At 35.8% G+C, this 25,416-nt stretch overlaps 1 protein-coding gene across 2 annotated transcripts; it reads left to right on the top strand.

Moving 5' to 3' along the window:
- The first annotated feature begins 609 nt into the window (after positions 1-609).
- On the top strand, positions 610-24,406 carry LOC121413402 (magnesium transporter NIPA2-like). Of its 2 annotated transcripts, none has more exons than XM_041606210.1 (6): positions 610-937; positions 16,883-17,140; positions 19,655-19,711; positions 20,519-20,609; positions 22,272-22,432; positions 23,635-24,406. In XM_041606210.1, exons 2-6 carry the CDS (start codon positions 16,900-16,902, stop codon positions 24,273-24,275), a joined length of 1,191 nt encoding a protein of 396 aa, XP_041462144.1. In that variant the 5' UTR covers positions 610-937; positions 16,883-16,899; the 3' UTR covers positions 24,276-24,406. The 2 variants fall into 2 exon arrangements, with proteins under 2 accessions (XP_041462144.1, XP_041462152.1); XM_041606218.1 differs by lacking the exon at positions 610-937 and adding an exon at positions 3,629-4,510.
- Positions 24,407-25,416: the final 1,010 nt, after the last annotated feature.

The following is a 25,416-nucleotide window of genomic DNA, read 5'->3' as shown; positions in this document are numbered from 1 at the left end:
CAAGGTAACGATCTGACAAGATGCTAAGAACAGAAAGTTCGAGGGAAGGCTGATATTGACAATCAATACAAAATCGCAATCAAATTATATATTGTGAGATTTTATACAGGTTTAATGAAAAATACCATCGGTTCAGTCGAGACCTTAGCTTTGTTGGTTTACGCGTATTTATAAAATGTATCTATTAAGCAGTAAATGCAATTATCATGTGAAGCGGAACCTCCAGCTATATAACTTGACTCTCTCGTCTTGCCTAAGTTCCACCCCTTTTAAAAAAATTCTGTCTACGTCCGTGTTCAAAATATAACTTTTTCCCAAGTGACATATTACACGGTATTCAAGGATGTATACTCTCGGCAGGGATCAAATTTCATACCCTTACTTTTCCTTTTCTGAATATGAAACCCTAAAAAAATGTCCAAAAAGGTTTTACTCATAACCTGGTTTATCTCTCCCCTCTTAATTAGGCTGTTTTCACCCGCAGACATTCGAGATGAACCATAATAATGCACTTACTGACCATTCCCTGATAATGTTTCTACCCCTTTTCTACCAAAGATTGTAGAGCATCGCGAAGCAGAGAACCATAGGCTATGGTCCGAATACTATTTACATCATGGTTCTCGACTGAAACCTTAAAGTTATAAATGGTCATCGCGCCCTTTGCACCAGGGTATATTGTTGTGAGATGAGATGGTGTGCACGCTTCAACGCACTGCTTTTAAACAAATCATAATATCACCCATTCAGTGCATGCAGAGCTCAAAAACGTGCACAACGCAGCAGACTGCTCCTGAACTTACCTCGTCAAATCAATATCGTCTGATCTATTGAACGCTTACATCATCTAAAGAGAAAAGACATAAATCATGGAGTTATCACACGACTCGTATATGGTCGTCGCATTGATAAGTTATATCATCTCAGCCAGAAAGTGGTAAGACAAGATTTATTTTCTGTAATCTCATGTCGAACTCCATTCTATTATAAGTTGTTTGTATCATTTTGCTGGATATTGTAGAGGCTCTTATTCATTCAGACGTATTTAATATATGTAAATGTTTTTGTTGTTCTGCTCTGGAGCGCCTTGACCATCTAATCAAGCCAAGTGCGCTATACAAATCTCATGTAATATTATTATTATTATTATTATTGTTATTGTTATTACTTTTATTATTATCATCATTATTATCATCATGTATAATGACTGTGTAGGCTAATTATGTAGCCCTCGATCAGTGTTGCTGATCACTCCGCCAGTCGTCTGCTATTTACCGCCTTGGCCTGGTCTTCGGGGGGGGGGGGGACACTTCCATTCACGAATGGATACCATGCGCGACCATGGGGTCTCGAAAAGCACCCTAAACACGTATTTTCCATATTCTAAAAATGCGCCCCTTAACAAGTATTGGCGTGTGAAACCCTACCCTGAACAAGTATAGGAAAACAAAACGAGATACTTGGTAAGTATTCCCTAAAATGAACCCCTAAACAAGTACAGCAATATTTTATTGTTATGTCAGGGGTCCGTCGGTCGTCAGTTTTACCTTAACACATCGTTTCGTTTAGTACGGCCCCACCTTCCACACCTCGCGAAAATCGGACTCTAAACACGTAGTGTTGGGGCAAAAAGGACATCCTTTATAAAACATTTTAAGTTTGTTTTATCATCATCGCAAATTTGACCCTAAACACGGAGTTTTCCTACCGAAATAGATACCCTTTTTTCATTATTTTTGTGTTTTTGACACCCTTATCACGTTACGTACGCAACGTGCCCTATCTTGAAAAAGACATCCTTTTTACGTGTTTTTTTTTGGTCGCGCATGTTATCCACTCGTCAATGTAAGTGCCCCCCCCCGGGCCTGCATGGCCTATATATAAGGTGAATTCATAGGCTAGCTCGGGGACTAGCTAGTGATTTGGTATTGATCTTCTGGCATTATTATCTGCTGCATGGTGTGATAATTTAAATACAAAAATACTTCAACTGTTAGTGGGATTATCAAGACCCTCGGCTGGCAGACTCTTCAGCAGAGAAGAAAGATCAGTCGCCTCTCCATGCTGTTCAAAATAAACCTTGCACATTGCCCAATAATAACTCAAAACTTGTCCCACTACCAACTCGCCTGCGTCGTTCTCACAACAGACAGTTCCAACTGATCACCTGTATAGGACTCAGTACAGAAGATCTTCATTCTGGCCTCGCACTGTGAAGGACTGGAACGGGCTACCAGCTGAGGTAATGGATGCTGCAACCCTTGACACATTTGTGACAAGTGTCAGTATGTAAACGGCATCACCAGCAATGTCTTTTTATCTTAATATGTTTCAACAGTACAGTAGGATACCGCAGACTCTTTTTTTCAACTTTGTCACAATAGTCAACACTTTGTGGGCACCAACGGAAAGCAGTGGCGGCGGAAGGCAACAAATTTAGGGGGAGGTCCACCTGAAATTTTGGGATGGACATAGGTAAAAAAAATTGGCAAGCCCCCCCCCCCCAAAAAAAAAGGTTATCAAGCTAAATTTTAGGAGGGACCACCATTTTTTTTTGACAAGCAATAAAAATAAAAAATAAAAAAATAAAAAGGTTATCAACCAAAATTTTAGGGGGGACAAAATCATTTTAGGGGGTACACCTGAATTTAAGGGGGGACGCAGGAAATAGAATTGACAAGCAAAAAAAATATAAAAAAGGTTTTCAACAAAAAAAATTGGGGGGACTGTCCCCCCCCCCCCCCACCTTGGCAAATTTAGGGTGCAGATTATGACGGAAAGACAAGACAAACGATTTTAAAACTTTCGGAATGAATTTGGAAAAGATGGCCTAAACCATTTCGTGTTTGGGTGATGACAGCCTAGGGGATTTAATCTATGATTAAAAAAAATAGGACCTATGACATTAATGATAAGCGTTTTGAGGTGCGCCTTTTGTCTGTATAGTTTCTGTAATAAGACATTGTCCTGTTATTCACAACCCAACAAAATGATAGCAATCAGAGTTTAAACTTGAGCATGATGATGCTCTATTTTCGAATGCGTAAAAGAAAGTGAAAAGAATGCTTTTTGTGACATTGTCGACTCGTTTTGTTTGTTTGTTTGTTGGTTCACTTTGAGATTGTATTTCGGAAAGCTATATTATATAGGACCGTATACACAACATAATATAGTACACCTTCTTAAATAACTGCTGGTATACATTTTCCATGGTTTGTGATGATAGTCCGAATTGCGTCAACGCCGTACTGACTACAGAGATGATATCGATCTAAGTCTGAACTCTCATCTATCTGGATAGCTAGATTAATTTTTATTATCATTATTACCTAGTTTTGGAATAATATCTTCTATTTCCTTCTTTTACCCTCCATTTTCGTCGAAAAACTATACATTAAAAACAATATAGGCTACAGAACTGGAGTAGATAAGAGAGCAGCAATATCACTACCATTTTTTATGGCACTTTTTGTTTCATATTTTATGCGATGCAGGTAACCAAATAAGAAATTACTGGTACCCAAACGCAAAATAATATAACGATAAGAATACGGATGGCTATGGGATTGATGTTATCGAATAGAAATTGTGAAAAGAAAATAGAAAATAATATTGACATGTATAGCCGCGCAATCGTAAGTAGGCATATTGTTTTTAATTCTGCTTATGTATTCACTCGTTTCTTTCTGGTAGCTCGGATTGAAATAAATTGCAGGAACTATTCAACCTTTAGGCCCTATTGTTTTATCGCGGTGGCGAACTAGATTTATCTTCATATTTTTGTGTGCGTGTGTTCATTTTATCAACGATGATATCATGCAATTCTCAACCCTTTTCATGACTGTATCGAGTCGTCCTGTATGTATTTAAAAAAAACTCCTCTGAATGCCATTATACGTCCACTGTGGAAGAAATACATACATGTACATCTCCACTAGAAAAAAATATATAACACCATCTGTATGCATCCAGAAAAAAATAATCGGCGTCCATGTCGGTAGTTGGTATTATATGGTAGTGATTGTATCACCTAAATCGCAATTATTGTTAGAATAGTCAGTAACATAGGTCAATCGTGAAGTATATTGACCTATAATATTCTATTGATGCCTGGAATATATTAAAGCCCTGATCGTACGATGGTTGCATTAGATACCGCTGGATTTGATTCGACCAAGGTCATATACCTGTAGACAGTCAACGCAGAAAATCGAGTCGTAATACAATGAGTGTGTGTTCTGGTGATTAATGGATCAACACAGACAATGGCTTGATGACGAAGCAGTTCCAATCATACCGTTTTGCCCTTTAAAGATATTTGTTCAGTACTTTCTCATCACAAGGGAAGTTATACGAAAGGACTCCATGTAAGACGCCATCATCTTGGTTGCCATGGCAGAGGAGAAAGCGATTACGTTTGCTGTGAAGTTGACCTAGAGGTGCATATTTTCTGCTATCTACGGAAGACATTTCATTGAAGTGTATACATGTAATGGGATGGCGAGATTAAGTGAGTTTTCGCATTGCTACGAAATCTAAAACACAGTAAATGTATTGAAAATGCCCGTCGGCCGCTTGAAGGTCTTTTTTCAAAAATTGTTGAACATCAATTCATCCTCAGTTTTCGAGCTGATGGAAGATTGCAAATTTGACCAGGCGCGGATCCAGTTGGGCACAGGGGGCAGGTGCCCCCCCCCCTGTTGAGAAGAAAAATTAAACTTCGTAATGTAAAAAATGCCATTGAAACCGAGATGTGCCCCCCCCTTGAAATTGTAGACCCCTTTTTTTTTTTTTTTTTTTGGCTTGTCTAAATTTTCCTCTGAAAAAATTGCCTGGACCCGCCCCTGGATGTATCGTTTATCCAAAATCCGGGACGAAACTGCTGTTTTGATTCACCAAAATAATGTCGACAAAGACATATTGGTTGCTAGTTGTCAGCTTGTCATGAAGGGCATTAATTTGATAATACATTTTCTATGCTCTTAAAAGTGTTCTGCGTGACGGTGAGAAAACCCGGTAATAACACGAGAACGTTTTATTACCGAGACTTCGCAATGAACAAAAATCATATTTCATAGGAAGCCATCAGTTTTCTTGTATTTACATCTCAACTATCGGCCCTATATCTTTCTTAGATTTTTTTTTATGATTTATAGATCGTGGTGCAGATAGAGGTTATTTTAAGTAACATCTTAAGCCCACGGATGTCAAATCGGAGAGCAATTAATGTCTGACCCAGCAGTATCAATTCGAAACAATGGCACTTGCGTCTTTAGATATGCCCATAATACTAATATGAATGTCCACTCAAGTTTGTGCGGTCACCTATATCCCGTCGCTTTACTTTGGAATTACATCATCATTATTTCATTATTTTGATGAAGTTATATTTGTGGTAATGTGTATTGTTGATGAAAAAAACCTTCAAAATATGAAAAATCTTATGTTACTTGCTGTTCGGGCCACAGGGTCGTCATGCAATTTTGTTCAGATATTGGAATAAGTCGATCGATGGCATGAACAATCTATTACATATTTTGTGTTAAAAGGATCTTCATTCAAAATTGTTGCGAGTTGGGCGCTATATCTCTTTCACCATCCCTTACTTTAAAAGGGTACTCCAGGCTAAAAATAATTATGTATAAATAAATCGAGTAAACTTTACCTAGCAAAATGCTGAAGATATCATCAAAATCTGTTTTTAAAAAAATAACGAAATTATTGAAATCTAAAATATGGCAATATTTTTTCCAACAGTTTTCTTGGGAAAACAATATTTATTTTTAATAAAAAAAAATTGAACATAGACGAAGACGAAGACGGGGAAGAAGCTTAGGCGGATGGTGCTTGTCTGAAATCATTATCATTACTTTATATTTGCATGCATTTTTGTACTATAAATCTCCCTTATATAATGAAATAAGTTACAACGAATACATCGTAAAATCAGTGGTCAATCCTATGTCTTTACTTCTTGAAGACAAAATTTGAATGAACGTAACTTCATGAAAGAACAAAGGAAGATATTTTGAAGACATTCATAGAACTGTTTCATCATAGTGATGCAAATCTTTAAAATGGAATAAATTTTTTATATTAAATTCTGATCAGATTCCAGTGTTCTGTTCGTCTTATTTATCTATATATGTTCATTAGTATTATTTTCAGCCCGAAGTACCCCTTTAACAAATAATCATATTGAAAACTTTGTTTAACTGATTGAGAAGCACTTGGCCCACCCCGCCCCGCCAGCCTCCTTTATGCGCACATTATGGCTCTTATTTCTTTCAAGACAGTATTGTAACTGTTTATGGGCGGTCAAAAAATTGACGTATTATTACTTTGTTGTGACAAGGTGGATTATCATTATTATCACTTTTAATTGTATATTCTGTGCTTTTCCCATTGTTGGGATATGCGTAACAGGAATTACAGGATATATTACGTTATTTATTGTCGTATTACTGAAGACTAGACAAAAAGCGCACCTAAAATGCTATATATTACTATTTGGAAAATATAGATGTAGGTCTATAGGCCCTAATTTTCAATTCAATTTTATTTTCCAGAACTGGTAAAAAGGATACAAGTGCAAATACAAATGCAACACATCCATGAAAAATGAATGCAAAGAAAAACGCGCAACCGAAAAAGGAGGGGAAAAAATACATAGAAAACTAACAACTACATGGAGGGGGTAACCCCACAAAAGCAAAATATGCTTGTCTGGGTTATCCCTATAACCATAATATCAAATCAAAAAAGGCAGGAAGAGGGTGGTCAGTACAATCTTTCAAATATCAGATTATGAAGAGGGATTTGTTTTCGATAAATATTTTTTGAAGTTCCTTTTGAAACTTTGAAGTGATGATGATTTTTTCTTAAAGAATATCATCTAAATCATTCCAGAGGACTCGACCTCTGTATTCAATACTCTTTTGCCCTTGAGTTGTTTTGAAATAGATACTCTGATACATATTTGAGTTACTGGTATCATAATTATGAATCATTTAAGGCGTACCAATTAGAAAATTGTTGCGGTAATTGACTTTTGGTATATCAAGTTGCTATATATATATATATATATACAGGTCACCTAGTTGATAAATTGTCAATACATTATATTTATTTAAAAAAAACTGAAGTATATGTGCTCTACCTTGTCAATGACTCTCATAACACGCCTTTAATGACGTAGGACTGAGTTTGCAGACTCCTTCGGATATTACATCAGTTGATGCATTAAGTTTACGAACATTATCTTTCCCGAATGTGAATTTAAATTCAGTGAAATAAAAAAGATAAACGTTTTAAAGGCATTATCAAACAATGATTGTTCAAAGGCTGTTGGAGTAGATGACATACACCCCAAGCTTCTTAAACCGTGTAATCTGTCTGCTCCTTTTAGTAGAACCTTTGGTATATTACATTTATACAATATGACATTGCGAACATGTACTATTTTAAGAGATTTAAAGACGGCAAGAATTACTCCAATACACCACATAGAGGAAGATCATAATGATGTCGATAATTTTACACCTATATCTGTTCTATCTGCCTTGTCTAGAGCAATCTACAATCAACTTTACGAATACTTGAATGAAAACAAACTGCTAACGAATTCCCGTTCAAGTTTTAGTCCTTTGCTTGCATTCTACTACTACATGTCTAACTGAAATTATAGACTTTTTTTATAAATGGATCAGGGGCGAATGATATATATTTTGCTCGATTTACGAAAAAATTTGATGTTATAACACACAATTTCATTTTTCGAAAACTGAAGAATGATATTATGGAATTAAGAGTATTGGATGAAAGCATATTTAACAGACAGGAGACAGTTTGTCGTAGTAAATAATTGTATCAGTGTCTCAGTGAAAGTGTAAAACTTAGATCGGGCGTCCCACAGGGATCCATATTGGTTTTTTTTTGTATTTTTATCAAGATTAAATGTTAATTCCAAAATTTGTCTTTATGCAGATGATACTGCTCTGTTCTGTCATGATGTTTTATCTATAAGGAGGTTCAGAAAATCTACAAAGTGATTTTGATGTTATCTGTAACTAGCTCAACCTTAACGGTATATGGATTTGCATCCAGAAAAGACAAAAGTCACGACTTTTGGTCATAGGAGAAGATTGACAAATTATGCTTTAATGATAGAATATAGAAATGCATGATCCCTTAGAAAATATAAATATGATCAAATACTTGGGTGTAACACTCGACTCTGGCATGACTTGGAGGAAACATGTATCTTTATAGTATCATTGTTAAAATATCTCGTACGATATGCTGTGTAACGAGAATCAAACAATTCCTTCCGCTTAGGATTCTTAAGAATTTATATTTTGCCATGATTTTTACTTTGATTATTGCTGTATATCTTGGGGAAGCTGTGGAAAAACAAACAAAATAAGATACAAAAACTGTAGAATAAGTATGCCCGAATAATTTTGAATAAGGACTGTTTTACTCCCCAACATGAATTTTTGTCTAAACTCAAATGGCAAACAGTGGGGGAACGTATCAAATATAAATGTTGTGTTCTCGCTTTCAAAATACAAAACGATTTAGCCCCAGCCTATTTGGGACCACTTATCTGCAGACGTAATGTAACTTATAAAACACGATATTCTGAACAATGTCCCCTTCAAATACCCTGCCCAAGGACGGATTATAAAAGAAAATCTTTTGAATATGTTGCTGCCGTTTCTCCCTTGTGATATACAAAAGTACCATGCATTACAAGAACACTGTAAATCATTAAAATTCTGACTGTCATACATGTAATAACACCGAATAACTTGATGTAGATGTAATGATTCCATGATAATTGTTGATTTCATTCTATATAATGTATTCTGTTTGTGTTTTTATTTTATTATGTTATACATACATTAAATCGTTCAATCGGTCAATAATAACGCAACCATCATTGTAATGAATTTTAGAGACATAGCTTTCTTTTTTTTTGTTCTGCACACCATGACTTTCTACTATCTTTTTTATTATCACAAATTTTCTTGGTATAATAGTCTTGTTTGGCAATTCGAATTATTTTTGTAAGAATATTTTATAATTTTTTTTTGTATAATTTTGTGTGTTTAATTTCTGATGGATTCTTCAAAAACTTCTTATACAAACATAGCTTTTCTTGCATGATCTTAAAATGTCATGCGTAAGCCAGGCCACCTTTTGTGTGTGTGTGTGTATATATATATATATATTAAAGATATTATTTTTTATGAAACTGTTATATGCAATTTTTTTGCCGTTACACTTTATCTCCCGGGATATTTTACTGAAATGATTCCGAAACTCGGAATAACGTGTTTTAGGCATATCATGACATACAGGATCACTTGAAAATTTTGCATGATCTACTCTTTGAGTGCGGGTAAATGTAGGTAGCTGGTCTGATATAATCATCTGCAATCAATATACCACTCTTTTAAAATCCAATCCATATCATAAGTGAAAATGTGGCACAAACTGCACTATTTTTGTAGGTTTTATTGTGGGATAATAAAAAATAGTTTCTATAAGTAAATTCTCATTTCGACTTGTGCTCACGTTTAGTAGATTCAGATTTAAATCTCCAAGTATATAGTTTTGTTTATTTTCATTACACATTTTGGATATCACATCTGTTAATTCTGAAATAAAGCGTTCATCACTAGCTTTGTTTTGGCGGTTTATACACAACAGCAATAACACTATTTTTACCCTTTTTCACGATTTCAACACAGTGAAGCTCTATGATAATATCATTGAATACATCCTATCGATCCTTTACAGTAAACTTTGTTTATGAAGATACCGACTCCAGCACCATCACGAGTCTCTCTGTTTGTTTTATAAAATAAATAGTTAGGTATGTTGACATAGAAATCCAGTCCACCCGAGAGCCATGTTTCAATGACATCAAATTCAATTTTTAACAAGTGTAATTAAGTTAACACAGCTTCATGGTTTTTACTCCAGCTATGGCAGTTCATATGAACTAAAGATAGGTTTCTATAATATTTAATATTGCATTTACAAACCATAATCATTGAGACTGTCTGGGGAATAATATGAATTAAGAATCATTATCATACACTCCATCAATGATTTCATCATCTTTAAATGTTGACTGAGTATTATACTCAAATAAATTTCTAAACTATCTTCTGAAATTCCAGACTGACCAGGTACTACACACCCATCATAAAAAACATACATAAAATATAGTCTTACTTAAAGGGGAATGAAACCTTTGGAACAAATAGGCTTGTGTAGAAACAGAAAAATCAAAGAATAAGAATAAAGAAAGTTTGAGAAAAATCGGACAATAAATGAGAAAGTTATGAGCATTTAAATATTGCAATCACTAATGCTATGGAGATCCTCACATTGGCAATGCGACAAGGATGTGTGATGTCACTGATGAACAAGTTTCCTTTTGGTGGACTATAAAATACCCTCAAAATGTCTTTTTTGCTTTTTTTTATGATGATACAGCCTCTTTATACATGATGTATTTTTAAAAAATATGTATTACATGCCCTCATGTACAGTGGCGTAACTACGGGGGGGCATGGGGGGGCACGTGCCCCCCCAATCGGCTGGCCAAAAAAAAAAAAAAAAAACGGGGAAAGGGAGAAAAGAGGGAGAAAGGAAGGGAAACGTAGTGGGAAAGAAGAAATGATCAATTTTATATTATATCATAATTATGTTATATTACTGTATATTACATAAACTTTTTTTGTAATATCTTTATGAAACATGATTTGCTCAGGGCTCATGTCTTTTTTCGGAATACTATAGTTTTCAAGTATATTAGAGAGATGTGACGTTGTCAAATCCAGTCACCAAATAGGTTTCCTCGCACTTTGAGCTATTATTGTTTTATGTAGTGACATATGCTTCTTTTTCATGACTACTTAAAGTGATCGCCCCATTTTAAGGTCTTAATATAAAACATTTCCTGTCCTTTTTTCTGATCTGAATATCAAAAAGTTTCAGCTCGCGCTTCGCGCTCGCATCAATTGGTTAGTGAAATACGTACTATGGTCTTAGTGAATTCCTACAAACAAGCCTTAGAATGTCCCTCCTCAGGTCTGAATTACTTATATTTTCAGCTCGCGCTTTGTGCTCGCAATATTTCATTAGTGAGATGCGTATAATAATTATGATTACACTGACTACAAAAAGTGCTTCATGTGTTTAGATGTAATTCTCACCAAATCAGCAAGCGCTTGGCACTCGCATTAGATGACTATGGTGAGATATGTATACTCTTAATGGATTCCTTAAAAATAGTTCTCAAAATATCATTTTTTCTTATCTCAATTTCAAAAATTTGCAGCTCGCGCTTCGCGCTCGCATCATTTGGTTAGTGAAATACGTAAGGTCTTAGTTAAACAAGCCTTAGAATGCCCCACTTCAGATCCGAATTTCCTAAATTTCAGCTCGCGTTTCGCGCTCGCAATATTTGATTAGTAAAAATGCGTATGTGAATCATGATTACAATGATTGCAAATGCTTCCTGTGTTTAGATATAATTCTAACAAAATCAGCAAGCGCTTGGCACTCGCTTTAGATGAATATGGTGAGATATGTTAAAGTCCTTAAAATGTCCCTGTTTGGGGTCAATTCAAGCTTGTGCTCGATCGCGCTCGTATTGTTTGTTTAGCGAGACAGGTATGTAACATGATAACAAAAATTTGCTTATAATGTCCCTTCCTAGGTCAAAATGTCAAAAATTTTCAACTCGCGCTTCGCGCTCGCATGATCAGTGAGATACATATCCGTTTAATGGCACTGTCCTTCAAATATCACTATACCTGGCAACTGAGCGCGCTTTGCGCGCTCACTAGGTGACTCAAAATTTTTGATGGTGCCCCCCCAATGCCGTGACCCACGGTACGCCACTGCTCATGTAGAAAGAACACATGATCTATGGATAGATGTGATAAAAGAGGCAATTCAAGTGAAATATATACTAAAGTAATGGGGAGAGTTGTTCATCAGTGACATCACACATCCTTGTCGCATTGCCAATAGGAGGATCTCCATAGCATTAGTGATTGCAATATTTAAATGCTCATAACTTTCTCATTTATTGTCCGATTTTTCTCAAACTTTTGTTGATCTGTTTCTTTGATTTTTTCTGTTTTCACACAAGCTATCTTGTTCCAATGGTTTCATTCTCCTTTAAAGTACATTACCAAAAAAGGAACAATGGTAACAATTCAAGTAAAATGTGTAATAAAGTGTAGACATAGTGCAGAATAAAATACTTTGAATTTGCACCAATCAACCATCAGAAAGATATTGTTTCTATCATTTGTACAAATTAAACAGGTTGATCGAGGGTCTGATATAATTTTTGTCAGATCTTCTCTGCACGTGATGAGCTTTCTCCTGTGATTTCCCGTTCTATTTGGAGTTGACACGAATATTCTTCCATTTGAAGACCATGCACCATTGACTGTTCCTTTTTTCAAGAGATTGTATATGCTTCTTGAAGCATTTCCCTGATCTTTTCTCTTAGGTCTCCTTGAATGGTTATATGCATGTATTCTTTAAATGTCTTCTATTATGTAGCAATACTTGCCTTTTGCGATATGACTGAAGTTTGATTGATAATTGGTCGATCTCATTTCTGCGTTGTAGAAGTGGGGTCTCCCACACGAATTCACTTCCGATCGCTACTTCACACACGAAGGCATCTGTGTACTCGCATTGCTTCTCGATAGGGATGCTCCGGGCTGAAAATATTTTTTTTATATAAATAAATGCACTAAAATGCACAGAGCAAAATGCTGAAAAAAATCATTAAAATCGGATAACAAATAACGAAGTCATTGAATTTTCAAGTTTAGCAATATTTTGTGAAAACAGTTTACGTCATGAATATTCCTTAGATGTGCTGATGATGTCACATCCACATATTCTTTTTTCTCAGTTATGTTATTACATGAAATCATAATTGTTTCATTTTTCATACATGTATAAACGATGTGTCTCCCTTATGATGAAATAACTTGCAGCAATAAATAACTAATGCATTTGGAATAAACTTAATTTCATATAATAAAATACAAAATAAAAAGTGGGGATATGACATCATCAGTCCACTTAGTGAGTATTCATAAAGACATGCCTATATTAACTGTTTCACACAAATAATGCAAATCTTTAAAATTCGATAACTTCGTTATTTGTTATCCAATTTTGATCAAATTTTCAGCATTTTGCTCTTTGAATTTACTCTATTTATTAAAATATACATATCTTCAGCCTAGAGAGCATCCCTTTAAAAACCAAGAATCCACAAGCCGCCTTGAGTACTGTTCTAAGCTGCCAACTTGCCGCTGTAGCTTTGACATTATTTTGAGAGTGGCATCCAGGCATCCAGTTCACTTTGGAAAGGTTTGAATGATAACTCCCTCTCGTTAACACGAGTATTTGAATGGCTTGTAACAATGGATGAAGGAAAAAAAATCATCATGTAATCTTAAAACTACAAACTAGGAAAGGGATGGGTCTTTATAATGCCTTTCTGAAAATTGCCGTAGACTGTATAGGCCTATCTGTTGACAGGGGAACCTGTCCCACCAAGGGCAGATTCGCTTTTGGTTTTACTGTTATGTTTCTGTTAGTTGTAACTCCCGTAGGAACTCGGCAGGACAGCATTTTTTGCTGGTAAACGCCAAGCTGGCATATAACCAATTACCTTTGAAACGTTTCACGTCTAGGTTAAGTAGTCATAGTGGCTGACGTTATATACGACAGATATCACTCTCGGGCCTTTTTATCAGAGTGGAGACAATGGTAGAGTTGGGATTCGAACTCACAACCTTGCGAATATGAGTTCAATGCTCTAACCACTGGACCACACGACCCATTGTTACTGAAATTCGTATCACAACTACTTGCCAAACCACACTGAAATGTCACCAGCAATGTAATCTTGCCCCTTACCATGATAAAGCAAAGATCTTTGAGTATTCTCCTCAGTTTCTCTGTAAATTGTTATGTAGGTTTCCTAATCATCTGCGAGACATGACTACATATATGGCTTCAGAAGTACGCACACGGATTTCATGGCCATGTAGGCGTAGATAGATCATTAATAATGCTTTTTTGTAGCCTCCCCCCTTGACTGATTTATTTTGTCATTGAAAGAAAATACAAGGATTATTAAAGGCGTATATTGTACAGGATATTGAGCGATTGTATATCCCTTACCCCTGCCCCTATTTTTTTGCCCCCCCCTCTATCCCACTCACTTATCTCGCGCGATCCCCTCCCTCTCTAAATCTTTATCCTCTCTCGCTTTCTCCTATCTATTGAAATAAATATATTTTCAAATTTGAGAATAATTATAGAGCAAGAACACAACACACTGTACGCTCTTTTCATGAAATTAGTTGATTTACAGATTGTATTTTGAAAGAAAGACACAATAGATATCCATATTTTGGAATAAGTCCGACCCCTTTTCTTTGATAATTTTGTTTAAGTACTCATTTTTTTTCAATCTCATGTTATAAGAATAACTTCGCTCATCTTCACTATACTGCAAAATCATAGGGTATGGTGGGTGTCCCTGTTTAGCAACATAACAACATGTGTATTGTTGTTCAAGTTTATTTGTGAACGTATAAAAGTGGCACATTTATGATCATCCAAATTGATGAAAAAAGTGGTGTACGAGTAGAAGTCTACTTTCATTGTTACATGAATTCGTCACTACATTCCGATTACATTATATCATAATGATGTTAACCAACTATTGAACAGGATAATTCGAATAAAGAACAAAAATCACTTGTATTCACTGTTTACATTATATTCACTGCTCACTGCTAAATTTCTGGTTTACAAATATGCAACTTTTTATATTTTACAAAACCAATTCACGTATTAGATTGCAAACATGACAAAAGCGGATGTTCACAAGACTGGTTCTTTCGAGCATGTCGAGCAACCGTTGTGAAAATATCTCAGTGCTTGCAAAATATTGCATTTCTAAAGGACCCCCCCCCTATGATCATGATCTTACGAGATGTGACCTTTGTGTCGTCGGTCACAATTTCGTCAGCCCCGTCGTCACCCGTGATTGAATAGTCACGCCACCTAGCTTGTCGACAATAATAGTAACATAACGTCATCACGTGAACAAACACGTGATAGGCTGTGGAATTATGAACTTATTTCATCTGATCATGGAGGTAGAAAGATCTAACCGCGGCTCTTGGTCAAACTGATCTAAGAACATACTGAAATGAATTATTCTTTTATAACTGAAAGAAGTGGCTCCTTAGCGGGAATATTTTTAAATGTTCATTGTTCACCATTCCGTAAAATGCTGTTATTTAACACAGTTTTCGATCTAGATTCCTATGTCAATGATGGGGCTACGGTGAGGTCTTAGAGATATATTATACTAGTTTATATCTCTATGGGCGAGGTACAGTATATCGTACTGGTGAAAGTCAAGCCAATCCATACGTACGATATGAATTGAGTAGACTGAAGAATGTTACATGCAACAAACCGCCATTATGTTTATTATTGACACGGTTGGGGTTCCCAAGATGATGATATTTTTATCTGATTGTCGCAGGGCCGGGCGACGCAGGGGTGTTTCGATAGAAGAGGGGAGCAAAACGACTTGAAGTGTTTTTATTTACATAAATACAAAAGGCTCCCTTTTTCATGCTGTTATTTCTTCCTCCCCCTTTTTTTCTCCTTTCCACTGCTGTAAAATAAACGGGGGCGGTACGTCGCCCCTGTCCCGTGGCACCACGTACCACTTGATTGTAGGAACAACCGGCCTGTCTTTGTCAAAGGTCTACGTCACAATCTAGTGAAAGGCAGGGAAAATCTAACTTGCATATGGAACCAGGGGCGTCGCTAGGCCTTTTTCATTTTTTTTTTTGGGGGGGTGAAGAGCCCATAATTACCGACAATTATTGGTACCGACGTCCGACGACCATGAGTCATGGTAGAGTTCCTATTCTCCTCAGCCACATTTTATTTCATCATACCCAGGGGCAGATCCAGCTTTCATCAATAGGAGTGGCCGGAAAAATTCACATTTTCCCAGTCGCGGCCGCCAAAATCCAATTCTTCTTACTTGTTTAGATGTTCGTCCTAACTACATTTTCATTCTTATTAGAAACAAGATATGGTATTTCATATGGCCAGAATATCAAATACCATGCGAGCGCGAAGTGCAAGCTCAAATTTTTAGAAATATTTTATATGTTTAGATCTCAGAATTTAACATTTTGAGCAGCTATTCATGAACAAGATGCTACTAATGCGAGCGCGAAGCGCGAACTGAAATTGCTACTACACTGGCCTGCAAATAGACCTGTTAAAGACTGTTCGCAGCGATTCATGAATAGAATACATATCTCTCAGATACAAAAATGCGAGCGAAGCGCAAGCTGAAATTTTTTTGCGACCTGAAAACTTAATTATAACTGTAAAAAGGATGGGTTGATTAATAAACAATTGATGCAAGCGAGTAGCGCGAGCTGAAATTTTTGATTTCCTACCATAAAACCAGACATTCTAAGCACTATTTGTATGGATAATATTATGAAGTTCGTCGTTTGTTTGGACATTTGGTTGAATTTTTTTTATATTGGCTGTTTTTTCTAGCATGGAATCGCCCATAAGTTCCTTGAGAAAGAAAACAACGTGAACGTCAATATTAAATTAAAAAAAGTTGGTTTCATCATTTTTGCTAATATTGCCGTCTTCACGATCACAATGGGGGATGTTTCATATCATATAAAGTATTAAAGTATACAATATTAAACCCAATTTTACATAGTCTATATCTCTCCTTTTGCAATCCATGATGTAGATAAACTGCGCTAAACTATGACTGGAGTTGTATGGTATGATCTTCAAAAAGCAATATTGCACCAACCGACGCCCATGACATCGACCACGCCTTCATCGAACACGACAATGGACTTCGACAACAAGGACAAGATTTTGGTTTCAGAAGATTTCTACATTGGTCTTACCCTTGCAATCTGTTCCAGTGGGTTCATAGGGTCAAGCTTCGTCGTCAAGAAGCAAGCTCTAATCAAGATATCATCATATGCAGTGAGAGCAGGTTTGAGATTAGATCTTTATCTTGTAATGATTTTATTTTATACTCAGAAACAACTGGTTTTTTTTTTCGTTTTATTCAGAATTCTGGACGTGAATTCGACTTGAGAGTCAGGGTTCAGAATTTGAAGGAAATGGTTTATTTCAATATTCTTGATTTAATCAGAGTTATCCAAAAGGGATAGGACTAGATATTCTACAATTTTATTGATCTATGTAGATCAGTGGTCGTCACTCAATCATTTCAATCCATGTGACGCTCTTTACATGTATTGTGGTGACCTGGGGAGTATTTCATCAATATTTTCATCCGACAAGTTGTCAGATCTGGCATCTTTCCTTGATTCTGATTGGCTGAGAGGCACTGTCCGTATGGTAAATGTCGGATAAACTGGTACTTGTCGGATAAAATGTCCGACAAGTCCTTTCATGAAACGTACCCCGATCTACACATGACTCGTGACTACCAAGTACTGATCTGTTTTTGTACAGAAACATATATGCTCTCCTGCTCACTCACAGTATCTAGAAAAAGTGCAACATATCCCAAACCCACCCCAGAAAGAAATGTTTGCTTCACTTGAAAATGAATGATTCATAATGGAAAGATTTTATTTCTCTGTGGCGCAGGATTATGTCAAAAGGTCGTCGAGACATATCGAGACTGATAGAAAAAAATATGCAAAATTTATTTCTATTACAAAGGGAGGCACAAATAAACCCTAAATTCAAATAGATATTAGAAGATATTTCCATGACCAACAAGAAATTCTACAGCTTGAGGTCCATAATCAGGGGCAGAGCTAGTAGGGTAATTTTGATCGGTGGGAAATACAAAACGACCTAAAGATGATGAGTATGTCAATATTGAATGACAGGGATAATACTCTGTGGAAGTTACACAAAACATGCCTCTCTTTCTTATCCTCTCCGTATTCATTTTATTGTTCTTGTTTTACTTACATTTTTTCTCACTTTTTTCCCTACTGCAAAACCATCGGGTTCGGTTGGTGCCCCCCCCCCCCGTAGCGCCGTCCCTGCCCGGAACATTAATTCCTCTTTAACATTGTATCAATTTTGTAGTTTTCAATCGAATGTTATAAGCATAACACACTTTTCTTCCCTACTGCAAAATCATAGGGTATGGCGGGTGTCCCTGCATGCCCCCCCCCCCCCCGTAGCGCCGTTCCTGTCCAGAACATTAATCCCTCTTTAATCTCCCACTAACAGCCTATTAACGATAATCTTCACTGCGGGCAACTCTCACTAAAAAACGCACACACACTTTCACACCCTCACACACAACGTTTTGCAGTAACCAAATTAATACAATAAAATTAGCTTGAGAACATGAGAACAAACATGAAATACACCAACCATAAAAATCTTCCACACTCATTAAATATAATGAGTGAGTTGGTACCAAAGACGATTATTGTTGATATTCACAAATATGTCAACAAGGAAGAAAGGTCACTAACATAATTTATAAACATATAAAGTGAAATTGGATGAAAATTCAATCAGAAAGTACTTTGAGATAATAATAAACAGATATAATCTGATTATACACAAGGTGTATTTTCCAACCCAAAGTCCTTTTAAGGTTTCGTATTTTGAAATGATTTTTATTGTAATCTTTTCGGTAAGGGTCTGATCATATACTTCTGCAAGGAAGCAAAGCGAGACAACAAACAAATCTGACAGGCATGCTGAAAGATATGTTGTTTCATTTCATATACAGTTATTTCCGTTAAAGTTTACAAGTGTGATATGAATATCAGAAACGACCATTCACAACGAAAACTGAAAGCAATATTAAGGCAAAATAAGGGTACTGACATCGTATTTCGAATAGGGCTTGTCATCACAGCGGATCAACTTATAAAAGAACCCAATGACGGAGACCTTTTATAATGAAATAAAAGTAGAATTAATTATGCCATACGAAATTGAGAATATTTAAACAAACCTGTGAAATAAGAGGGAAAATAGACTTTAAATGAGATTTTAAAAAATCAAGGATTTTCTGGATTCAAACTAGGCATTGAAGTCCCATTTATGTATGGTAAGCCTCCCGGGGGGCGGTCAAATATATTGCTGTACACACGCGCGACCAAGGAATTTTCAAACACCCCCTAAACGAGTTTTTCTCTGTGTGCAAAATAACCCCCCTAAACAAGTTTTTCGCAGACTTTATTGACACATTTTGGCCCCTGAACAAGTTGTCGACAAAATATGACCTCGGGGAAAAAGCTTGGGAAAAAACATACCCTAAACACGTTTTGGCAAGTCTTGAAATAAAGTTTTGAGGAAAAAACATACCCTAAATACGTTTGACCCCGCGATTGACCACTGACCAGTCTTTCAAAACCACACTGTGTAACTGTCATGAACAGCATTTTTTTTTTCAATTTTAGAACATTTACCTGACAATTTCTATGTAGATATTTAATTGTTATTTTGTTGTTTTGTGTTGTTTCATTATTGATTGTTATTTATTTTGTTTCATTCGAAGGTGATGGAGGACATGCATACTTGAAGGAGTGGCTTTGGTGGGCGGGGTTTATATTACGTAAGTATTATCAAAGCCTAATTGTCTTATTTTATCTTTTAAATTTATGTAGTCTAAACTTAAAGGTCAAGTCCACCTCAGAAAAATGTTGATTTAAATCAATAGAGAAAAATCAGACAAGCACAATGCTGAATATTTCATCGAAATCGGATGTAAAATAAGAAAGTTATGACATTTCAAAGTTTCGCTTATTTTCAACAAAATGGTTATAATTTATGAACGAGCCAGTTACATCCAAATGAGAGAGTCGACGACGTCACTCGCTCACTATTTCTTTTGTTTTTTATTGTTTGAATTATACAATATTTCAATTTTTACGAATTTGATGATTAGGACCTCATTGCCTGAAGCACAAAATGTTAAAATAATGGAATTCCACGTGTTCAGGGAGGAATGAAACTTCATTTCACATGACGATGACGAGAAAATAAAAATATTTCATATTTCATATAATAAAATACAAAAGACATAGTGAGTGAGTGATGTCATCAACTCTCTCATTTGGATGTAACTGGCTCGTTCATATAACTATTTTGTTGAAAATAAGCGAAACTTTAAAATGCCATAACTTTCTTATTTTACATCCGATTTTGATGAAATTTTCAGTGTTGTGCTTGTTGAATTTTCTCTTTTTATTCAAATCAAGTTTTTGTTGGGGTGGACTTGTCCTTTAATAAGACCATAAGGTTTGTGATTTTAGAAACTGAAGGTCGTAGGCCTATAGCCTCATCCAATCAAGTGCATATAGTCATGTTTGTTTTATTATTATTATTTACTATTTTTTCATTATTTATCTTCATTTTAAAGTGGGACTCGGAGAACTCTGCAACTTTATGGCATATGCCTTCGCTCCTGCCACACTTGTCACTCCGTTGGGCGCCCTCAGCGTCATTGTCTCGTAAGTTTCAGAAATCGTATGGTTGCCATGATGATGATGGTATCGTAATCCTGAATATTTTTGTTTTTTATTCTAATCTGAAACAATTTTTTTCAAAATTAAGAACGATCTGTGTGAGCGTGAAGAATTAGCTGAAAAAATTTGGACATACTGATCCGATGGAGAATCTTTCACAGTTAAGAAAATTATTTCGAAGTTATATAGATCTCAATAATTGAATAATGCGAGTGCGAACTGACTTTTTTTTGTAAGTTAGACCTTGAAACAAAACATTCTATTCACTTGTGATAATCATAAATATGAAATGTATGTAAATGAACAATCAAAGCGAGCGCGAAGTGCAAGCTGAAAATTTGTTGATATTTTTGTCTGAAAACAGGAAGCTTTAAAGGGATGGTCCGGGCTGAAAATATTTATATCCTAATACGTAGAGTAGAATTCACTAAGAAAAATGCCGAAAATTTCATCAAAATCAGATAACAAATAATAAAAGTTATTGAAGTTTAAAGTGTAGCAATATTTTGTAAAAACGGCCATCATGAATATTCATTAGGTGGGCTGATGATGTCACATCCCCAATTTTCTTATGTTATTACATAAAATCATATTTTTTTCATTATTTCATACTTGTGTGAATAATATTTCTCCCTTGTAATGGAATAAGTTGCAGCAATAAATATATAATGCACTAAATTAGTTGTCAATCCAATTTTTCTAGTTCTTGGAAGAAAAATATTGAATAAACCTAATTTCATATAATAAAGTACAAAAGAACAAGTGGGGATGTGACATCATCAGCCCACCTAATGAATATTCATGACGACTGTTTTCATAAAATATTGCTAAACTTGAAAAAATCCAATAACTTTTTTAGTTGTTATCCGATTTTGAGGAATTTTTCAGCATTTTGCTCAGTGAATTCTACTCTATTCATTAAACTATACATACTTTCAGCACCTTTTCGATAAAGAACAGATTAAACGAGCCTGAGGCGTGAGCGTTTTTTTTTTCAATATAGATCTTAATGGGACATTATCATCACTTTTGGTTATCACGAACAGGATAGATATCAATTTAAACGAATGATGCAAGGGCGAAGCGCCAGCTGAAAATTTGTAATATTTTGGCATGATAAACTGAACAGTTTAAGCACATGCACTTTTATGAAAAACAAACTATACGAGCTGATTTTTTTTTATTTAGATTAAGACCTAAAAACGGAGCATACAGTATTTTCCTAAATAAAAGTAATGATGCGAGCGCAGTTGCTCATATACTGACCCGATAGGGATACTTTTAAGCTAATTTTAACATTTAAGAAAATTGAATAAGATATGATAGGCCAAAATCTCACTAATCAAGTTATGCTGGCGCGATGGGCCATTGCCCTGGGAAAATTTGGGGTATACTGGGGTGTTGAAGCAAAAAAAAAAAAAAAAAAACGCACACCCTGACCCAGGCCCATCATGTAAACGCTGATCTTTGTGTGGGTAATATCTTTTTTTTTTCAGTATACTGCCCTTGATTTTTCCACTTTCCACTTGTTTACTTCATTCATAAATATCAGTGGTATTACTCTCTTTCTTGATCTTGTGTTGTCTCGTTCGAAAGTATTTATTAATGTATTCATTAACCGAATGATGTATCTATTTTGTCTTCTAGAGCTGTGCTGTCGTCGTACTGTTTAAATGAGACCCTAAATCTTCTAGGAAAGATTGGGTGTTTACTCTGTATTATGGGGTCTATTGTCATCGTCTTACATACACCTACGGATGAGGCTGGTCATACTCTCAGCTGGCTAGCCAAAAGATTGCAATCACCGTGTAAGTTTTAAGAATTCTTATTTTTATGCATTTTGTAAAATTATGTTTTTTTTCTAAGTATCTACTTGTTACAATCTTTTAATAAGGGTTTCAACATATTGCCTTTCATGAATGTCACATTTAAATGCATTTTTATAGGCTTATTTCCAATTCGTCTAATGCCAATTCGTCCAAATGCTAACTCATCTACTACCGTCCATCATCAGTTCATCTACACACTACATGGTCTACTTTCATTTAGTCTAATGCCATTCCGTCTAATAACCAGTTGGTTCAATAGCCATCTAGTCCATACACCATTTGGTCTAATTAAACTATAGTGTTAATTGTGCAAAATGAATGATAAGAAAATGGGTATTAGACCAACTGGTTTTTAGACGAAATGGTTATGGACGAAATGTTGTTTAGACGAAGTGATGATTGGACCAAATGGTTGTTAGACAAATGTTGATGGACAGAATGGTATAAGACTAAATGAAGGTAGACTATGTGGTGAGTGGACGAGTTGGCAGTGGACGACGGTCCAATAAAATAGCTTGTGTTTCTCTCTTTAAAAAAAAAGTATAATTAATGGTTGAAACGATTACAAAAGCTTATTTTCTTTGAGAAGAGATCTCAAGGATTCAGGAAAACCCAATTTTATTGTAAATCATAGACGGTAGCTAAGCACTTTCAGTCAATGAATGGATGAGTTTCTGCGTGAAACATGTGAAAAAGGCTACGAGAAGGCTGAAAGCGGGCGAAACTTAGAAGCGATTTTCTCGTAAAAATACTTTACCTGGGACATTTAAAGACTATATTCTCTGCAAGTACTATGTCCCTTAGCATGTGCTATATACCAACTTAAAGCTAGAGAAATGGAGAATCATAATCATTAAAAAAAATCATATTTGAAAAATCGAATTCTGTCTGCTTTTGACGTGACGTGTCACATTATTAGGGAGCTTTAAACATGTCACTCATGATGCAGAATCTTCTGATTGAGGAAATCAATGACGCTATTTTGTTTGCAATTGCTCTATTATCAAAGTATGAATAAAACAAGATTATTCAGGATACTGAAAACTCATCCTTTTTCCAAGTAGAAATATAGAACTCGAGATAATTTTTCTTTTATTCAACCATATTAATTTCGATTTATTCATTAAAAACCTTGTTCTATCTTAATCTTATCTATCATTGTCTTCCCTCTCTTATCACAGCGTTCATATCGTACGTATGTTTGGTAGTTATCAGCTGTCTTGTTCTCATATTCGCCATCAGTCCTCGCTGGGGACAGTCCAACATCATCATCTACATCCTTATCTGTTCTCTGGTTGGCTCCCTCACCGTCATGGCGTGTAAGGGCGTCGGCATCGCGATCATCCAGTTCTTCGACGGGACCAACACCCTAGCTTCCCCCTTGACATGGATCCTCATCATACTCATGATCGTTTTCATTACCATCCAGATGCACTATCTCAACAAATCTCTCGATATCTTCAACACCGCCGTCGTCACTCCTATCTATTATGTCTTCTTCACCGCTAGCGTCCTTGTCGCGTCATCACTCCTCTTCCAAGACTGGCGGAGGATGACGGCCACCGATGTCATTGGTGCCCTCGATGGTTTCGGTGTCGTTATTTCAGGGATTTTTCTCCTACACACCTTCAGGGATTTATCGATGTCGTTGAAAGACTTGCCATCGACCGGGAAGATGACGACGACGACGAGCTCGTGCGCGGCTTCAATTCATGAACCACGGCTAGACACTAATGATTGTTGTATTAATGTAGAGTCTGTCAGTCTGCTTAATGACTTAAGCATTCAGAATGACATATTGTCAGACCAGGAGATGGCGTAACACACGCAAGCGGGTATCATGAACAGTAGTAACGAACTTCAATATTTGCCAGTTTATTTTGAAAGGTCAAGTCCACCCCAGAAAAATGTTGTTTTGAATAAATAGAGAAAAATCAAAATAGCATAACGCTGAAAATTTCATCAAAATGGGATGTAAAATAAGAAAGTTATGACATTTTAAATTTTCGCTTATTTTTCACAAAACAGTGATATGCATATTTAAGTGACATGCAAATGTTATTGAGACAGTCGATGATGTCCTTCGCTCACTATTTCTTTTTTTTTGTTTGGTATGTTTGAATTATGCGATATTTCAATTTTTTTTTACAAATTTGACAATAAGGACAAATTTGACTGAACCATATAATGCTAATTCCACATGTTCAGGGAGGAATTGATCGTTGTTTCACTTGACAATGAGGATAAAATTTGAATATTTCATATAATAAAATGAAAATTGAATACATGCATACCAACCAGGATGTGCATTTAACTGTTTTGTGTTTCCGGATTCCGATTTGTATGAAATTTTTAGTGTTATGCTTCTTTGATGTTTCTCTTTTTACTGAAATCAACGTTTTGTTGGGACGGACTTGTCCTTTAAATGAAATCATGCAGTTTCGCTGTCTATCTTCCATATATGCCAGATAATTTTTAAATATTGGTGCCTATTCTGGATATGAAGAGCTCACTTGCAAGAGGGGTTAGGTCCATTTTTTCATCAAATATGATTTTTATGTCTTATTGTATAGATTTAAAGTAGCTCATCCTTCAGGGGTTTATCGATGTCGTTGAAAGTCTTGCCATCGACCGGAAGATGACGACGACGACGACGAGCTCGTGCGCGGCTTCAATTCATCAACCACGGCCAGACACTGATGATTGTGTCTGTCAGTCTGCTTAATGACTTAAGCATTCAGAATGACATATTGTCAGACCAGGAGATGTTATCAAAGAGATAATACCAGGAGATGATACCAAGATGCAGTGGCGTACCTGGGATTTTCCACAGGGGGGGGGGGGGGCAAAACCGGTCGAAAAATATGACAAGCCAAAAAAAAAAGGTCTCCAATCAAAAAGCTCTTCAATAATTCAATCGTACCCAAAAATAATTTGACAAACAAAAAAAGGTCTTCAACCAC

The sequence above is a fragment of the Lytechinus variegatus genome, chromosome 1, assembly GCF_018143015.1.
Source record: "Lytechinus variegatus isolate NC3 chromosome 1, Lvar_3.0, whole genome shotgun sequence".
Taxonomy (NCBI): domain Eukaryota; kingdom Metazoa; phylum Echinodermata; class Echinoidea; order Temnopleuroida; family Toxopneustidae; genus Lytechinus; species Lytechinus variegatus.
The sequence above is the reverse complement of the archived record's forward strand: the minus strand, read 5'-3'. Positions and strand labels throughout refer to the sequence as shown.